At 48.6% G+C, this 19,788-nt stretch overlaps 1 protein-coding gene across 1 annotated transcript in view; it reads right to left on the bottom strand.

Moving 5' to 3' along the window:
* The window catches only part of ABCA13 (ATP binding cassette subfamily A member 13), a 389,474-nt gene that overhangs the window by 196,854 nt on the left and 172,832 nt on the right, over positions 1-19,788 (bottom strand). The window contains exons 40-42 of the mRNA XM_018047508.1: positions 16,653-16,810; positions 15,171-15,401; positions 812-902 (exon numbers count right to left, since the gene is read on the bottom strand). Coding sequence (XP_017902997.1) covers positions 812-902; positions 15,171-15,401; positions 16,653-16,810 — 480 coding nt within the window. The remainder of the gene's footprint in view (positions 1-811; positions 903-15,170; positions 15,402-16,652; positions 16,811-19,788) is intronic.

Below are 19,788 nucleotides of genomic sequence, written 5' to 3'. Positions count from 1 at the left end.
GGGAACAAGACTCACATTTGGATTCTTCTGCATGTAAACCCGTCCTGGCAAAGTCCCTGCATGCAAGGTGCACATCAAGAATGATGCTGGACTGGCTTGTTCGTGAGGCAGGAAAACAAAAGGACTGATTCTGTTACCTTCGTTTTCTATACTGAGACATTGCTTCTATGATAAATTAAGTTCTGAAGAAATGTAAAGCTGTCCCACAAACACACAGATGTTTGATTCAAGTCAAAGAAAAACACTAAGCTTTCTGCCTCCATCCAATTACACCCCTCACTGTGCTTAATCTCTTCCTCTCCAACTTTTTTTAAACCTTATTCATTTTAATGGGAGGACAATTACTTTACAATATTGTGATGGGTTTTGCCATATATCAATACGAATCAGCCACAGGCATACATGTGAACCCTCTCTCCTGAACCCCTCTCCCACCTCCCTCCCCAGCTCATCCATCCAGGCTATCATAGACACTGGCTTCTGGTGCCCTGAATCACACACACCTCAAGCTTGCACTGACTATTGATTTTACATATGGTAACACATATGTCCCAATGCTATTCTCTCAAATCACCCTGCCCTCTCCTTCTCCCACTGAGCCCAAAAGTCTGTTCTTTACATCTGCATCTCCATTGCTGCCCTGAACATAGGACTGTCGGTACCAGATACCGATACGCGTTAATATACGGTATTGGTCTTTCTCTTCCTGACTTCGTTAAAACAAGGTGGCGGTAAGGGTGGGGGCCTCACCTCACGCCCCCCCCACCCCCACCCCCACCCAGTGGAAATGCAAAGAAGTCCCCTGACTTACAGTGACCAGGACCAGGCTCTGGGGGTGCCGACTCCAAGCTCAGGGCAGCATCAGATTGCTTCTTGGAATCTTGCAAAAGATGCAGAAATACCTTTTTGAAAATGGAAAAGAGCTTCACATTATTTTATGTTCCCTTCCACATTGCACCTCTTCTGCCTCAATTACCCAACTGGGTCATTATGACAATATTCACCAAACAGCCACCATATTTCACTTGGTTGTTCAGTTAAGGGACAGAACTCTGAGGCCACCTGGTCCTGCCCACAGGACACAAAGGTGAGTAAAACCAGTCTGAACCTCAGGGGGCACCTCGGTCCTGGCCAAGCCGCCAGGAAGGAATGGGCAGGGCGTGGTGGAGCCGATCACACAGAGTATCCAATTCAACTGTGGTTTGTGAAACGCTGTCCAACATCTGAGAAACTCAGGAAGAATCAGGCCAGAAACTCGTGAGCTGCACTGCAGATTCAGAGTGGGTGGACCCACGTGTGCCAATCTCCACCACAGAGTCTTCTCCACAGGCTCGGGGACCTCTTAATACCTAAACAGGCTTGTCCTATAAACTGGCTTGAAGTTAGTAATTGGTTAGTGCTGGACGCCGATGCCCTGCCTCACTGTTCAAACCGAAGGGCTGTAGCTGTCATCAAAGTCCACAAACAATAAATGCTGCAGAGGGTATGGAGAAAAGGGAACCCTCCTACACTGTTGGTGGGAATGTAGAGCATTCCCTATAAAGAACAGTATGGAGGTTCCTTACAAATCTAAAAATAGAGCTACCACATGACCCAGCAATCCCACTCCTAGGCACGTAGCTGGAGAAAAACATAATTCGAAAAGACACACGTTCACTGCAACACTTTACAATAGCCAGGTCATGGAAGCAACCTAAATGTCCATCAGCAGAGGAATGGATAAGGACAACGTGGTACATATATACAATGGAATATTATTCAGCCATAATAAATAATGAACTAATGCCATTTGCAGCAACATGGATGGACACAGAGATGATCATATTAAGTGAAGAAAGGCAGAAAAAAAGAAAAACATCATAAACATTGCTCCTACGCTCTATTTAAAATATGAGACAGATGACCTTATTTACAAAAGAGAAACAGACTCACAGACATAGGAAACAGAGCTACAGTTACCAAATGGGGAAGGAGGGAGGGATAAACTAGGAGTTTGGAATGAACTTACATACACACTACTATAAAAGAACTAGATAACCAACAAAGACCTACGGTATAGCACAGGAAACTATACTGAATATCTTGCGATAACCTATAAGGGAAAAGGATCTGAAAAAGAATATATACATATTCATATAAACATACATATATATGTATATATATATGGGCTTCCCTGGTAGCTCAGCTGGTAAAGAATCTGCCTGCAATGTAGGAGACCCTGGTTTGATTCACAGGTCAGGAAGATCCCCTGGAGAAGGAATAGATGACCCACTCCAATATTCATGGGTTTCCCTGGTGGCTCAGACAGTAAAGAATCCGCCTGCAACGCAGGAGACTTCAGTTGGATCCCTGTGTTGGGAAGATCCCCTGGAGGAGGGCATGGCAACCCACTCCAGTATTTTTGCCTGGAGAATCGCTATGGGCAGAAGAGCCTGGTGGGCTGAAGTCCATGGGGTTGCAAAGAGTCAGACATGACTAAGCAACTAAGCACAGCACAGCACACACACACACACACACACACATATATATATATATATATATATATACACATATATACATATGTGTGAGTGTGTACACACACACATCCGCACAGAGCTTCCCTGGTGGCCCAAACAGTAAAGAATCTGCCTGCAATACAGGAGACCCATGTTCAATCCTGGATTGGGGAGATCCCCTGGAGAAGGGAATGACTACCCACTCCAGTATTCTTGCCCAGAGAATCCCTTGGACAAGGGAACCTGGTGGGTTACAGTCCACAGGGTCACAAAGAGTAAGACACAACTGAGTGACTAACACTACTATGCATACACATAACTGAATCACTTTGCTGTACACCTAACACTACCACAACAACATTGAATATCAACTATATTTCCATAAAAAATTTTTTTAAATTCAAGGACTAGGCCCAAAATCAGTACGAGCGAGGTGCAAAAGCATGTGCCTGGAGACAGGGAGATGTGAGGACAGGAGTCTGTGGGTGACTGCTGGGGGGCAGGGGACAGGCCGCGTGCAGAGGAGGGAGGGTGTCCCTGATGAGAACCCTCACAGGGTGTGAGGAGAGGCAATCTGGAGAGGGCAGAGGTGCTGGGCTCTGAGGAAGGGGCTCCACGCCTAGCAAAGGTCTGGTCAGCCTTGTGCCACAGACACAGGACTCACACATCCCGAGACCAGAGTGACAGAAACTCAGTGCATAATGGCCACAGACTGGGGAGCAGGCAGTGGGTTTCCTCAGTCATTGCTCAGTCACGGTCCACTCAGCCTCTCCTGGGGACCATCACTAAGCCAGGCACTGCCCAGTGCTGCCCTCCCCCTGGCAGCACACACATGTCCCCTCACCCCTGCCCGCTGCTGCAAAGCCCTGGGGTCCTGACCTCAGCCACGCTGCAGCCTCCCCACCAGGTGGGTTCCTGCTCTGACTCCAAGTCACTGCCTCCCTGGACTCTGGACTCTGCAAACAGCATTTCCAACCTGATTGAGTTTATTTCGGGGAACGAGCGCAGAGATATTGACCGACTCTAGGCATTCCTAGGAGCCCGTGGCCCCTAGGAGAAGATGGGGAGAGGGCGCCAGGGGAGAAGCAGCTGGCAAGGGGGGAGAGACCCGCATTCTCAGTGCATATGATGAATTAGTTTGGGCAGACTTCTGCTGAGAGGAGTCTGAGTCCTCCGATTTAGTGATGAGCCATGAGGTGTCATTACTTTTGATCTGATGAGGTCGCTTTTATTGGTAAGATAACGTCTTGCTGATTCCCAGTAAGACCCCAAGGAAAAGCTGCAGACCTCGCAGTTACTACAAGTGGGAACAATAGCTTAATAAGAAGAGCACAGCAACACTGTGCCATGCGGCACCTTCACTGCCTCATTTAATAAACGGTATGAATAATAAGATGCAAAAACCAGAACTGTTGCAAAGAGTGAATGTGTCTGCATGTAAAGCTGGGAAGACAGTGCCAGCCAAATGGGAAGCTCGTGATATCTGATCCCAAGAGTGATGGGAGGAGGAATAATGACAGCTGGATGCCTGCAACATGTCACATCATTTAATTATTAAGCTGACCCAGTGAGATCAGCACGGTCATCCCAAGAAGCGAGCACCAAGGCCCAGTGAAACCAGCATTCACTCGGTGCATTTACTAAGAACGAAATTAGAAACAGCAGAAATAGTGCAACTCAAGATTCATTCACTGAGCAAAGACTTCCTTTGTACCTCATTTTTATGGGAATTTTCATTGGGTTTTAAAATGCAATTGGGAATTATACAAAACATACCTTGAAAACAAAGGAGGGAGTCTTGATAATCATCTTCATCTGCTCTTCTAACAGTTTCCCTCTCTTTCTCCTTTCCTAGCAAGGCAGCGTGTGTGTGTGTGTGTGTGTGTGTGTGTGTGTGTGTGTGTGTGTGTAGTGTGTGTGTGTGCTGGTGTACCTGTGTACCTGGGAGGGGGAAACAAAACAAAGGCAGAGGCCCTGCCCTCAGAAGCTCGCAGACCACCCGACAGATCGCACAACACAGAACTCGCATCACATGGACTAGCCTCAGCAGCCTGGGGCAACAATGTACAGCAGGGTGACTACAGGTGACAATACTATATTGTATATTTGAAAGTAGCTGAGAGAATAATTTTTTTAATTTCTCATAACCAAAAAAAAATACAATTATGTAAGGCGATGGATATAACTAAATTTATAATGGTGATCATTTCCCAATATATACATAAATCATACTGTTGTGCTCTTTAAACTGATACAATGTTATATGTCGATAAAACTGAGAAGAAAGAAATGACCAAATTAAACATCAGGGACACTAAACACTGTGAAAACAATTGACAATTTAACAAAACGATGGATTTAAGTACAAAGCCTATGGCACCTCTAAAGGAACAGAAGGTCAGGTGTTGGGGAGCCTTCATTCGGGGATTTGTGTTTTTGTAATTGAGAAGAGCTGCAGGATCTAACCTCCATAATGGTCCCAGATCACCTCAATGTCAACCGGGCCATCAATCCTCAGACAGCAGGGCTGAGCCTGCGCCCTCATCAAGCATGGTTAGACTCCAAGCTTGACCTGCACTGAAAGTGCCAGCTTGATGGGCTGCATCCTGGAGGCACCCAGTGCAAGATGCCTTCTGCCTGGATGCTGCAGAAATTCATGAAACTGACCAACCTCTGTAAGACAATGGCAGCATCACTGCAGGAAGAACGTGAGCAGAGGAAGAATTCCCAAACTTTGGCCAATGTAACATAAGCTGCATCTTTCAGCTTCCCCAGAGACATTTTTTTAAAACAATGGAACATAAAATCATGGAGATGGTTTAAATGATAAAGAATAAGACAGTCACTGGCCAATCCTCTCCAGGCACGGGATTCTGGGCAGGGCTCTCTGCTGCCAGGTCACACCGTGCACACAGAAGGACTGCTATAATTTCAAAGAACTTGAATGAGTTCACAACTGCTGATATAACAAATTGTCACAAACATGGGGCTTATGACAACACACATCTGCCACCTTATAATCCTGAAGGTCAGAAATCTAAAATGGACCCTGGGACTAAGATCAGGACATTGCAGGGCTGGGTTCCCTCTGCAGGGGCTGAGGAAGGAGGCCCTCTGCTGCCTTTTTCAGCTCCTAGTGGCCTGTTTCTTTGGCTCAAAGCCCCTTCCTCTGTCTTCAAAGCTCATCACTGCAATCTCCGCTTCCACAAAGGCATCACCTGCTCCAGGGTTCCAGGGATACGTCGGCTCTGGAGGTTCCAAGTGATTCTCAGTATATATCGAGAGACGGAGTGAGTGCAGAGCCTGAGACTCCACCAGGAAGGGATCAGAGGGAGCAGCCCCTCCTGACCATGACTGCATCCAGCAGCCAGACTCCTGGGAGACACAATGACTCTAGCTCCTGGGAATTACAATAGGATCTGGAGCTCAAAGATGGGGGGACGTGTTAGAAGACACAGGTCGGCCCAGTGGGGTCCACTGGCTATTTCTGAGGTGAATTCCAAGTAAATAATTATCACAATGAATTGTAGCTCACTGAACAAAATAGGAAGCCATGTGTCACTATGGACATCAACAGACAGGGTGAAGATAGAGTGCTTCCTTATGTTAATGTCAATTTAAAAATGTAGACTCCACACTGGGGTTACGAAATTGTCCCCTTGGCAGATGTCTCACCCACAAAGAACATGGAAAAGGGCTAAAACCAGTGGGGAAAGAGGAGTTAAGAAAGAATGGGAATTTGAAGAATCTCAAAGCACATCCTCAAAAATAAGCAATAATGATGGGAAAAGGAATCAGCTTCCAGGGGAAATACCTGGCAGACACCGCTTAACCTGGACGATCAAAGTTCTGGTCACAGTGTGATGGATGGACCTCCAGCACCAGGCAGTGGGGAGCAAAGAGACAAGGCAGCCCTCCTGTGACTCTCCAGCCAGAATGTGAACAGGAGGAACCCACAGCACCGCAAAGTGAGGGCTCAATCATCTGCAGAAACATCCAGATCACTAAGTCAAGGAAACAGGGATTCTTCCTGCTTGATGGCTGCTCCAGAGATGGGCAGTGAGCTAAGCGAGACTCATGCTGATGGATCAGATCCTTTTGCTCTTAAGGGCAAGGGTGGGATGACTGAAACACGATGGGCGAAGCCTGCCTGGGGGCTCTTTGTTCTTGGAAGTTGTTCTCAAAGAGTAAAAGCAACAACTAGAACATGAATGTCAGGTCCTTACTCCCACTCCAGACTTGATTTTTTCATCCTCTTAATGCTGTGTAAAATGAAGGCATCCAAGCTCAGGCACCAGAGGGAACGACACTCAGGATCCTCTTGACAGAGAGACAAAGGAAACCCTCCTAGAGGAACTCAGCAGGCTCGGTGGAAAGAAACTGCCCATCTCACATGGGCAGTCTAACTTCCTAAAATACTAAAAGCTTCAGGTATATTAAAACTGCCCTAGGACACTAATCATGGAGGGCACGCTGTTGGGAGAGAGGGGGATGCGGCGGTGTAGAGGATGTATGGGACACCTTGGTACCTTCTGCTCCGCTGCTGTGAACCTAAAACGGCTCCAAAAGTTAGTCTGTTCAACACCATGCTACTCACATCCACCCTATGTGCATTGCATCAGCAGATTCTGTCTTAGCCTTAGAGACAGCTGTAAACAGACTTCATCTGCAGCCTGGGGGCTCCCGCTCTCCTGGCCCACAGCCCTACACACAGTAAACACTACTCCCTGCACTGGAGTTGTTGTGCAGTCGCTCAGTGGTGTCTGACTCTTTGTGACCCCATGAGCTGCAGCACACCAGGCTTCCCTGTCCATCACCAACCAACTCCAGGAGCTTGCTCAAACTCATGCCCACTGAGTTTGTGATGTCATCCTATCATCTCATCCTCTGTTGTTCCCTTCTCCTCCTGCCTTCAATCCTTCCCAGCATTAGGGTCTCTTCTTATGAGCTGGCTCTTCGCATCAGGTGGCCAAGGTATTGGAGCTTTAGCTTCAGCATCAGTCCTTCCAATGAGTATTCAGGGTTGATTTCCTTTAGAATTGACTGGTTTGATCTCCTTACAGTCCAAGGGCCTCTCAAGAGTCTTCTCCAGCACCACAATTTGAAAGCATCAATAGAAGAGTGGGTATGTACTTGCCAAAATAAAGACCGTGATGACCACAAATTCCACACCCCAGTCTCAATGGCCTGGGGCCTGTTTAGCGACTGTGACTTATAAGGATATGATCGCAGCTCAAGTGAAGCCTGGGCTCCAGCTGCAGACCCAGGCATGCTGCTGGCAGCCCCTCCTGGCCCACTAGGAAGTCAGCAGGCAGAATGCAGACAAACAAAAGAAAACGTCCTGGGGTGCGGTTACAGCCCCGCTAACCGTAATCGATCAAGACTCAAGACAGCAAAGTCAATACTCGCCAAGTGTAAAGACACAAAATTGGTGGAGATGGGTATTTTACAGACAATACCAAACAAAAGAATTTTTTTAAGGTGCTTAATCTTTTTTCAATTTAAGAAAGCTTTCTCAAATAGATCCATATATACTATAAAATATTTCATTAAATCTCCTATCTGAGATATATAAAATGTTGGCTGCCCCCTAACAACAGATATCTTCTTTTTTTAGTATCTTTGTGTGTGTGAGCGAGAGAAGAGAGATGAGACTGTATCAATCAATATTTATTTAGTACCTATTACACACAAAGCGTGTACTAAACATAGCAGGTGGAAATTATTGCAACTGGAGGAGCAGATGAGACTTTCAAAGTAACTGAGTAGCTGGTTCTGTGACTCCTCATTGGGCTTGTTTGGGGATGATTAACAGGATGTGATCCACACAGTCAAAGGCTTTGGCATAGTCAATAAAGCAGAAATAGATGTTTTTCTGGAAGTCTCTTGCTTTTTCAATGATCCAGCAGATGTTGGCAATTTGATCTCTGGTTCCTCTGCCTTTTCTAAAACCAGCTTGAACATCTGGAAGTTCCTGAGAAACCTATATGTAGGTCAGGAAGCAACAGTTAGAACTGGACATGGAACAACAGACTGGTTCCAAATAGGAAAAGGAGTATGTCAAGGCTGTATATTGTCACCCTGCTTATTTAACTTATATGCAGGGTACATCATGAGAAACGCAGGCCTGGAAAAAGCACAAGCTGGAGTCAAGATTGCTGGGAGAAATATCAATAACCTCAGATATGCAGATGACACCACCTTTATGGCAGAAAGTGAAGAGGAACTAAAAATTCTCTTGATGAAAGTGAAAGAGGAGAGTGAAAAATTTGGCTTAAAGCTCAACATTCAGAAAACAAAGATCATTGCATCTGGTCCCGTCACTTCATGGGAAATAGATGGGGAAACAGTGGAAACAGTGTCAGACTTTATTTTGGGGGGCTCCAAAATCACTGCAGATGGTGACTGCAGCCATGAAATTAAAAGACGCTTACTCCTTGGAAGAAAAGTTATGACCAACCTAGACAGCATATTCAAAAGCAGAGACATTACTTCCCCAACAAAGGTCCGTCTAGTCAAGGCTATGATTTTTCCTGTGGTCATGTATGGATGTGAGAGTTGGACTGTGAAGAAAGCTGAGTGCCAAAGAATTGATGCTTTTGAACTGTGGTGTTGGAGAAGACTCTTGAGAGTCCCTTGGACTGCAAGGAGATCCAACCAGTCCATTCTGAAGGAGATCAACCCTGGGATTTCTTTGGAGGGAATGATGCTGAAGCTGAAACTCCAGTACTTTAGCCACCTCATGTGAAGAGTTGACTCATTGGAAAAGACTCTGATGCTGGGAGGGACTAGGGACAGGAAGAGAAGGGGACGACTGAGGATGAGATGGCTGGATGGCATCACCGACTCGACGGACGTGAGTCTGAGTGAACTCCGGGAGATGGTGATGGACAGGGAGGCCTGCTGCAATTCATGGGATTACAAAGAGTCGGACACGACTGAGTGACTGAACTGAACTGAACAGGATGTGAGGTGGGGGGAGGGGGACCCTGGAAGAGAAAAGGCAGTTTACAGGGAGACGAGGTGTGTGGCCGAACGACTCCTTCGAGAAGCAGTGAGCACGGAGCCCTCTGTGTGTCCAGTGCGGTGGAGGTCCCGTGATCCTCTGCAATTGCCACAGTGCTTGAGGGTGCATTTTACTGCGTGCAATTTAAATAATATTTTTTTAAGAGTAAAAAGAATGAAGATTTTAAAATGCCCGAAAGGAACCATATTCAATATCTTGTGATAAACTATAATAGAAAATAATCTGATATATATATATAACTGAATGACTTTTGCTGTACACCAGAAACTTAACTAACACAACATTTTACATCAACTAAAGCTCAACAAAATCAAAGAAGTGTTCAAAAAAGAACATGGATGGGTAAAGTAAAAATATTTTGGAAAAGAAAGGCAGATACTAAACAGAAAGGAATATTTAAGGAATACAGCATAAAAACCATTGTTAGAAGTCATGCTATGATGGAACACTGATCATGACATTAAAAATATAAAGAAACCTTTAATTTCAGAGTAAATCACTGCACGGGTACCCTGGAAACAAGCAGCAGGAAAAGTAATACTGGTAAGTCTTCACCTTGGTGTGTTTCCTTGCTATTTGTAACCTGTACTCAGTATTATTATATTACTCGATCCAGATGAAAACTGCGTGTGAAAGTTAGGGAAGATCTGTCTCTTTTAGGAATGAGAAACACGGAGTTCCAGCCTCGGATGCAGGACGGGCTTCCCCTGACAGCAGGTACAACGCAAGACCCGCTCACTCCCCGGACCTCACACTCCCTCCTCCCCAGTGGGACAGGGGACAACTCAGGGAAAAAATGCTGGGCTTACAAACAGGTGCATGATTACAGGTCTGAAGGTTCATATCTTTGTCCCAGAAATCACACTTCTGACTCTAAGGCGAGGACAGCAAAACGCCCCCCACACCCTGTTCACCGAGCTCTGCACCATCTTCCTGACAGTATGGAAACACTACACACGATTTAAGTGCCCTACAAGGCAGAGGTGAGAAACTGCACGAGGGAAATGCTTTATGTTAGAAATTATGTAGTCATAAAGATAATGGTTATGGGGAAATGGATACTGCTTGAGATAAATAGCATTAATTGGGTAACTCCTGATTCTTTTATATACACACACATATATATATATGCAGTGAGATTTCAAACCTAATTTAGAATTCTGGGAAGGGAATTCCCTCAGCATCCAGTGGTTGGGAATCTGAGCTTCCACTGAAGGGAGCACAGATTCAGTCCCCGCTGGGGAATTAAGGTCCCACATGCCCTTTGGCCAAAAATAAATAAATAGATGCAAATTATATAAAGGAAAATAGAAATAAATTAAATTCTGGGCAGATTCCTAACAAGCTGAAGGTCTCCACAGAGGAGAGAGGAAAGAGACGGGGGTGAGCTGGGTGTGGTCAGAAATCAGGGAGAAGCCACGAGAGGGGGACCCAGGGGAGGCTGAGCGAGGAGGCTGGCAGGTGAAACAGCCCAGCAGGAGAAGGGACACTCCCACGCAATGGGGTGGAGGCCCCACGGATGCCCCATCCAGGGAGAGGGGCCGCAGGCTGCACTCTGTTGCCACCAGCCACATGGTCAGCCCAAGGGAACCCCAGACCTCCCACGCAAGCCCCAGTCACACTGAACCACACCAGGCCTACGCTGGGGTTCCCTCCATCAGCCCAGCTCTCTGCTCCTCAGGGCACCCAATTTTCAGTGGAGGCACGGAGCGCAGGGGGCAGACGTGCCAACAGCATGAAGGCAGGACCACAACCCGTGGGCTCTACGTCCAGCGCCTGGGCTAGGCCTCCCTGAATTCTGCCAAAACCTCAAGGGCCATCCCACGAGGCATCCAGACCAGGGCTCCCTGAGGCAGGTCATCATCGCCCAGGCATGAGGGGAGCACACAGACACCTCCGTGTCTACCCCGGGATGAACCGTGTCAGCGGATAAGAATCCGAGCACTTAAGGCATCGCCACACATGTCCTGGGTCAGCCATGTAGCCACGGTCCACAGTGTGACCGTGGTCACCTCACTGTTTCCTCTGCTCCAGCAGGCCACAGCTTGCTGTTGCACTTCCAGTCAATTTTCCATCAATTAGTCTAGCTTTTACCAAAATAAGAGGCCTCCCAAGTAGCACTAGTGGTGAAGAACTGCCTGCCAATGCAGTTCTAAGAGACCCGGGTTCAATCCCTGGGTTGGGAAGATGCCCTGGAGAAGGACATGGCAACCCATTCCAGTGTTCTTGCTTGGAAAATCCCATGCACAGAGGAGCCTGGCGGGCTACAGTCCCTGGGGTTGCAAAGAGTCAGACACAACTGAAGCAACTCAGCACGCAACAAGAATAATGCTTATGAAGGAGACAACTGGCTTAAAAAGACCTGGCAGATGATATCAGTGATACAAACAAAGAGGTAAGCGGCAGGGCTGCCATCTCTCCTCCAGAAGCTTCCTTGCTGTAATATCAGGGCAGGGCTGGAACATGCAGCCACAACCATCATTTGAAGAAAAGAAGGAAACAATTAGGGAAAAAGAGAGAGAGGAAAGAGGGAAGGAGGGAAGGAGGAAGGGAGGGAAGGAAGGAGAGAGGGGGAAGAGGGGGAGTTACTAAGAATACTGAAGGACCTGATTTACATAAAGCATAGTTCTCAGTAAGTCTCTCCTTGGATGTTCATGCTGTCTTGAGACAGTACTGACCAGTTCCATGAAGCGTGCTGATTAACGAAACATTTAAAAGCTAAGCATCTGCCCAGAACTTAAAGACCCTCCTCACCACGTTCCCTGCAATGCTTAAAGCCATAAAACAGGCCGATCCCTCCCCAACACCTCCCTCCACCTCACAACAAGCATCACAGGATTCCTGAGGTTCCCTGCTTCTCCGGCAGCAGAGTAAGATGCCACTTACATGAAGGAACACTTGCTCTAGCTATGGCTTTAGCCATAAATAAGTGAGCACACACATGAGAAGGGTGAACACTCATTGCTACTGGTGAGTTTGTTTGGTCCAAAAGGCTGAGCCATGCCCCCTCAGGCCCGGCGGCCCTAGCTGAGTCCAGAGAGCACAGGACACGTGTCCATCTGTCCACACCAGGCAACATACACTAGGAAATACCCAGGGACAAAGATGACTCCAGAGAGACACCGCATAACATGTCTGCGCGTGATTGGCAATCCCCTCTTCTTATAAGTCAAAAGAAACTCGTTTTCTTTTTCAAGTGACCTAGGCTGGCGAAACAACGCCCAAAGGCACCTCCTCTCCATCTGCAGAGAAGCTGTGATTCACACCACACAGACACTCCTAACTATACAGATCACGAGCTTCCTAGTAACTAGTGATTAGATTCCTGGATGACTCAGACTGGTCACCCAGACTTCAGAGGACAGTGGCCAGTGGTGTGTGGCATAAACACAGTCCAGACCAGCCGGGGCTCCAAGCAGATGCCCGGGCCATCCACCCAGGTCAAAGGAGAACCCCGACCCCCGCTGACTCAGGCATCATGGGAGGGGATCTGGGAAATGCCCCGTCTGCTACATCCACACAGGCAGGACGGGTGACGCCAAAAGCCCTGGGCAAGAGGTGCCTTTTCCTAGAGCATACATGCAATTTAATTCCACTGTTACCCCAAAGCCCCAGCAACAGTCTCACATTCCAAGGCAAGAAGGACCTTTACTACTTTGCCTGGTTCATTCCAGGCATTTAACTATTACAGGTAATTCCTGGAATAATTATTCCATTTTAAAGAGCACAAAACTGAGGCTCAGGAGTTGAATGACTCATTCAAGGCTGCAGGTACTGGAGGGAGGAGGGTATGGGCTGAGACTCACCGCCTCCACGGTGACAGGCTGTCCCCACAAGCCGGACACACCACCAGTCAGCAAACACTCATCAGGATGTGAGGGCGATCTGGCTGCGACATCTGTCACCCCGCTGATCGCCAGGGTGACTTGGCTGACCTGGCTGCCTAGGGGGCTATGCCCTTCTTCCCTCACCACTCCGTGGGTGTCCCTCCCAAAGCTGCGAGCTCGGTTGAAAAGGACGACCATCCCTGATAGAGGAGGATCAGGCTTCAGTCAAGGGTGTACAAGCAGCTGTGCTCCCCTACTAGAACCTCCAAGCAAGCTCTCAAGGAGACATTGATCAGCAACCACTGAGCCAAGCGTGCACCAGCACAGCGGAGTGCAGCTGGGCACAGAAGACCCTCAGCATCCCAGGCGCAAGATGGCAAGTCAGAGGGGGTCGTGGAGAGGACCATAGTGGGGCAGGCAGAGCTGCCAGGATCGCGGGATCAGAGCTGCCTTTCAATGGGGAAAGCATCCGTGTCTCAGCTGGAAGGACAACAGAAGGAAAGCCGGCCCTGACAAAGAGGGTTCAGGACTCCAAGCTCTGGCTGAGGAAGCAGCTCGTATCCATCCTTCCTGGTTGTGAATCAGGCTGCCCCCTGTTGTCCTCCTATAGGCCTCAACTGTTCTTTTCACAAGAACAAGAGGACAGCTGACGGTCCATGGAAGCCAGAGCATCATCCCCAAGGTGACCCATTCAACATGACCCACTCTCAGAAAACCTAGGTCCAAGAGCAGCACTATCATTTATAAGCTCTCAATTCAGGGTCAAATTAGCCTATTGGAGCCTCAACCTTAAAACAAGAATAATAAGTTACAGAGTTAGGAAGGGTAAATCAAATACATTCTATGCATAAAAGCTGTTTGTAGCACCGCAGATCTTGTACTGCTTTCCAATCTTTTATGACCACTTATTCAACAGAAAAGTTGCAGTGGCCGCTGTCCCCTGGAGTCACACTGATTTACCCACAAATGGCTGCCTTACCCACTGCATCACTAACCCACCCAGGGATGTGCCTTCAGCCCCCAAACCCCTTCCACAATCCAACCAGAAGTTCAGCCTTTGACGTTCTAGGAGCCTCAGTGTTTTAATTCTTGTGGCCACTGAAAGTCCCGAGTGTTACTCTATTACTATTCTCAGGTAATATGGAGAAGGTGGCCCAAGGTTCTTTCCAGACATTTTTAATCTTCAGCACTTGACTTTTATTTGAAATCTGCAGTGCTTTGTAAAACTCACATCTGGCTCACAATCAACCTCAAGGCCCCGACACACAGCTTGCCATTGGATTATGTACACAAAATAGCAACTTCCTCCTGGAGGAAAAAAATGCCTCTGGGTCCTTGGAGCACCCATGAAGAAACCACAGCCATACTCCGAGGGGCGGGCGCCTGCACGGTTTCCCTTGGGGGAGGGGAAACGGGAGGGGAGCAGATGGGAGGAGCATTGTTCCCCTGTGTGAGCTTCTGCCCATCTTTTCCCAGGGCGGGGCTGGGACTTCTGAGCAGAGCCAGGTCCAGAGAGAAAAGAGAAGAACGCCTCCAGGCGAGGAAACAGGACCAGCTGCTGAAACTGTCTGGAGAGCTAATGCTTCTGGGTTAAAGAAATCAAAGTTCTCAAATATAAAAATGCTACCCCCCTTAAAGAACCACCGTCACCTATCAAGTGCATTAAATTCATATAAATGCCATGCCTGCCACCAATCAGAGCTGGGAAATTAATGAAAATGCACAGGGTCCCCAGCACGTCCTTCCCTGCTGTCTCTCCCATGCACAGCGGCAAAGCACAAACCAGAAAAGCCTACTCGAGTATTTCTCATCAGCAGGTACCTCTTCTAAGGTGGTGTCTGACAGCTCGTAGCCTGTCAGGCGCAGCTGGTGAAGGTTCTGGTCGAGGGCCTGGAAGAGCCCTCTGAAGCAGGCTCTGTCTGCACCCTCAGGGATCACGTAGCTCAGCTCGCCCTGGCTGCTGCCTCGAAGAGATGCTTGCGGGAAGTAGGTCTGGATCAGAGACGTGGCACAAGCTGTGTCCTTCAGGGCATCGGCCTCTGGAACAGAAGGCTACCTCCAAGAAAGCAAGGGAACAGTAAGGAAAGCAAGCCCAAACGTACTAAATTTACATTAACTGGCTTCACCTCTGCTGCTGCTGCTAAGTCTCATCAGTCGTGTCCAGCTCTGTGCTCCCACCAGGCTCTGCCGTCCTCGGGATTCTCCAGGCAAGAACACCCTCTACCCCTAAGCAAATTATTTTTCAGTTTCAACTCCCAGCAGCAAAATCAAGAAACAGCATTTCCGGATGCATTACACCTTTTCCTTTTTAAATTTAAATCTAGTGGGAAAGCTGGCCAGGCAAGATGTAACACTAATTGGTCCCCAGTTACATGAGACAGGCCCCCAGGAGGGCTATGCTTATGGATGCCCTCGCTGCTTACAGAGAATCCTGAAAGCCACTCCAGCCCAGCAACTGGGCCACAGGATATGGGGCTGAGCCCTCCTAAAAGGGAGACAAGACCCATACCCATGGAGGAAGGGCCTCCCCCGCAGGACAGCAAGACACTCCCCCTGAATAGAGAGGAAGCAAGTAAGAACCTGGACTTGGAGCCACCAAGGGTCAGACCATCAAGACTCAGGGGGTAGGGGGCAACTTAGAGACCTCAGCCCTGAATCCCAGCCCCAGAGCAACTCCGGCCCACCCCCAGCTGACACAGGGCAATGAGGATGTCTCTCATTGAGAACTCTGACTTCACCCTTTCTATGGTAGAGCTTTAGCCTCTGAACCAAGCATCAGGGTCAGAAAGTTACCTGGAAACACGTGGGGCTATGGTGGTGCCCAGCCAGCCACTCAGGCCAACCCTGTTTCCCATCAGGGGCCCTGAATCCCACCTGACTCCTCCTGGCAGACAGAGAACATCTGGGAGGCCCCACTCATTGCTGTAAACTTTATTTTAGCATCAGGGCCTCTGTGCACAAAGGTCTCCACTTAACTACCACCTCCCTTCCCAGCCTCATCCCGCACCCTCCCACCTCCCCGCCCACCAGTGACCGCGTTCTGTTTATCACTCTCTCGGGCACACTGTTTCCTCCCCAAAGACTGAGGCCCCCAAGGACCCCGTGCAGAAAGCACGCACCCTATTTTGTCACCTCCCCCAAGATCCACGCCAGCAAGGCCCTGCCTGGATTTGGGATAAAGATCTGCTGAATGAGTGACTGCAACGTGGAAATGATGCAACTGAGGAACAGTTTCGATTCGTCTCCTCCATTTCCCCAACCGAAGAGGGCCACATCTCCCTATGTCCGCTTCCAGGGTCTCACCTGCCTGCTGAGCGTCAGGTGGAGCCCCTGGGCATGGGCCTGAGTCAGGCTGGCAGGGGGCCCGGAACAGCGGAGCCGCCCCCGCTGCAGCACGGCCACGTGGTCACTCAGCGCCTCAGCCTCGTCCAGGTGGTGGGTGGTGAAGATGATCGTCCGACCTGTGACCCAGGAAAAGGGGCATCAGATCTGCTCAGCACACTGGGGGTTCATCCCTTCCCTCCAGTGGAGGAGCTGGGGCAGGGGGTTGGTGGTATCAAGAGCATCACAGGGTTTTAAGTCAGTTGAGATCACCCCTCAAATCAGAGCCCCGGAAATACCCTGGGGTTAGGACGTGGCTTCTGCAAACCCACCATCACCAGGCGTTGCACTAACGGGCAAGCCAGGGTGTCCCCGCGTCCAGTCGCCCCATCTGTGAGCCCCGAGACAGATCACTGAGTGGATGTAGAGGAGAAATTCACAGAGAGACAGCTGAACGGAACATCCTTCTCTGTCCTCTGATCCTTGACTCTCCATCCTCAACCTCAGTACCACCTCTGCCGGATGCTAGGAGAAGCTCTGGCCTATGGAAGCACTACTGCTGCTGCGTAAGAACATCAGTAAGCACCGTGATGGGCAGGGTAGCAGCCAAGGGGCCGGTTGACGCCCTTGTCAAGTGATGTAACCATGAGTCATGGGGGGCACCACACTTACCTACTCCTGGGAAGAGCTCACAGCAGCCAAGGCCACAGAGAGAGTATTCTGGGCACTGGGCAGGGGGCGAGGGAGGGGTCGGCCTGAGCCAGGGCCTCCCCAGGAAGAAAGAGGGCATGTGGCCACTTTTCGCAGAAACAAATGATCAGCTTATATGTATCCTCTATGAATTCTCACATCTGGTCACATTTCCAGCCTTTTCTGGGGGAGGAAAGGGCCCAAACTGACCTCAGGGGGCCTGAGGCCAGAGAGCTTAGAAGGCATTTTCATAAAGTTCATGTCAGTTACATGAAGGGACACTCTCAGAACTTTTACTTTCTATTGGCTTGGCCAAGAAGTTTTTTGGGGACATGACGGAAAACTCTGAACAAACTTTTTAGCCAACTCAATACATTCCCCCACAGGCCTACATCAAGCCCAATTCTACCTATTCTGATTTACTGAATAAACACACTGATTGATTCTTATCTCAAAAGCAAATTTTCCAAGAGCAAAGGCTGAACATGATTTTAACTCTGTGTGCCTGTGTGCTAAGCGGCTCCAGTCATGCCTGAGTCTTTGCGACCCTACGGACTGTAGGCTGCCAGGCGCCACTGTCCATGGGATTCTTCAGGCAGGAATACTGGAGTGAGTTGCTAGGTCTTCCTCCTAGGGATCTTTCCAACCCGGGGATTGAACCTGCATCTCTTATGTCTCCTACGTTAGCAACTGGGTTCTTTACCACTACCACCACCTGGGAAGCCCAGTTTTAACTCTACCTGAGTTTATATTTTTAAATAGCAGAGAAAGATAGAAAGACCGGGATTCTCAATTCATCTTTTAAAAACTACATCAAAAGGAAACCATGATACGTAGACCCTAGAGTGACAAGGAGCAAGGGGCATGGCGGCCACTTTCACCACGTAGTGTGTGTGTGCTCAGTCACGTCTGACATTTACCACCCCATGGTCAGTAGCCCGCCGGGCTCTCCTGTCCATGGAATTCTCCAGGCAAGAACACTGGACTGGGTTGCCATTTCCTTCTCCAGTTTCATTAAAAGGTATGTGCCTATTCTATTGTTCACCAGACATGTGCCCCAAAGACCAAAGCCAAATCCCCTTACAACACAAGTTCCTTTAAGGCTAAGAAAATATGCTCAGTCCCTGATCTGGAGTTAGGGGCCAGATGATGTGCTTGCAGACAATCATATCATCTAAAAATTAAAGTCAGCTGGAATGTAAATTCCCCAAAAATGTAGATGAAGTTCACAGATGTTTGATGCTTTTCAGTGGACATTTAGGCAACTTGACACCTCAACCCTCAATGGACAAGTGTCACTCTGTAAGACTCGTCTTTACTGCTTCTCCGATTCGGGTGCTGTGTCTGAACCCTTCTCCTCAGAAAGTGATCTTTCCCACACCCACTTTTCTTGTTTAACAACACTGATGAACGGCCACTGGCCAAGCATCCACGTACCAGGAGCTCAGCTATAAACATTCGCACACTTCTCACACCACCCTACCAGCAGCATGATCCTCTCCACTTGCAAACAGGAAAACTGCTTGCCCAGAGGGGTGAGATCGTTTCTCCAGGTCATACAGGACGTGTGGAGCAGGAGGGGGACGAGCAGACTGATTTGCTCTGGTACCTTTTCCACCCTTATTGCTCCCACCAAGGCAGGCACGGAAGCACTGGCCACCATGTTTCCTCAGCAGGAAACAAGGGTCAGGCCCCAGGAAGAAAGAGCCCCAAACACCGAGTGGAGTTCTGCCAGCAGAGCCCTCTTCTACTCAGCAGGGGTCGCTTGTTTTCATGCTGCGCTTAGATCTAGTTTACAAAGCTGCGGCCCAGCTGCCTGGAGGCTTGGGGCTGTTTCCAGAAACAGCTACATTTTGATTCTGGAAAACATATTTCCCTCCTAGGACCCCCTCCCCAACCTGATCCTACTGATTCTGCATGTTAGTCAGCTCAGGGACTCTTCCAAGGAGCCCCTGAAAGACAACCATTGCCAAAAGACCAAGAACAGTGAGAAAACATTTAAGAAGAGAATCTGAAGAAAGTTGCCTATTTCTGAGAATTTTATCAGATCTGGTTTTGTATCCAGTTACAATTACGCTCCTGACTCAAATGTTCTGTCAGCTGAGCCCTGAAGACCCCAGCTCTGATTTTTCAAGTAAACAAGAGCCATGAACTTGTGGTATGAAATTCGAGCTGCATGCAATTCATGCGAGCAGGGAAACAAAATCTACTGATCTGTCTGCCTCTCACCCATCTTTGTCATCTGCCCCCACTCCAGGAGCAGGGAAATGATTTACATTTGTTTTATCTCAAAACTCCATCTGTCCCTTTAAATGATGTTCAAAAGTCACGAGTTTTCATTTCTGGTCTCTACTTTCCTCCCCAGAAGGCCTTAGGTAAGTGGATGCATGGGATCTTGGGGAAATGGGCAGGCAAGGTGCTCGGACGC

This window comes from Capra hircus, chromosome 4, assembly GCF_001704415.2.
Source record: "Capra hircus breed San Clemente chromosome 4, ASM170441v1, whole genome shotgun sequence".
NCBI classification, from domain to species: Eukaryota; Metazoa; Chordata; class Mammalia; order Artiodactyla; family Bovidae; genus Capra; species Capra hircus.
Note: the sequence above shows the minus strand (reverse complement) of the source record. Positions and strands in the feature narration are given on the sequence as shown.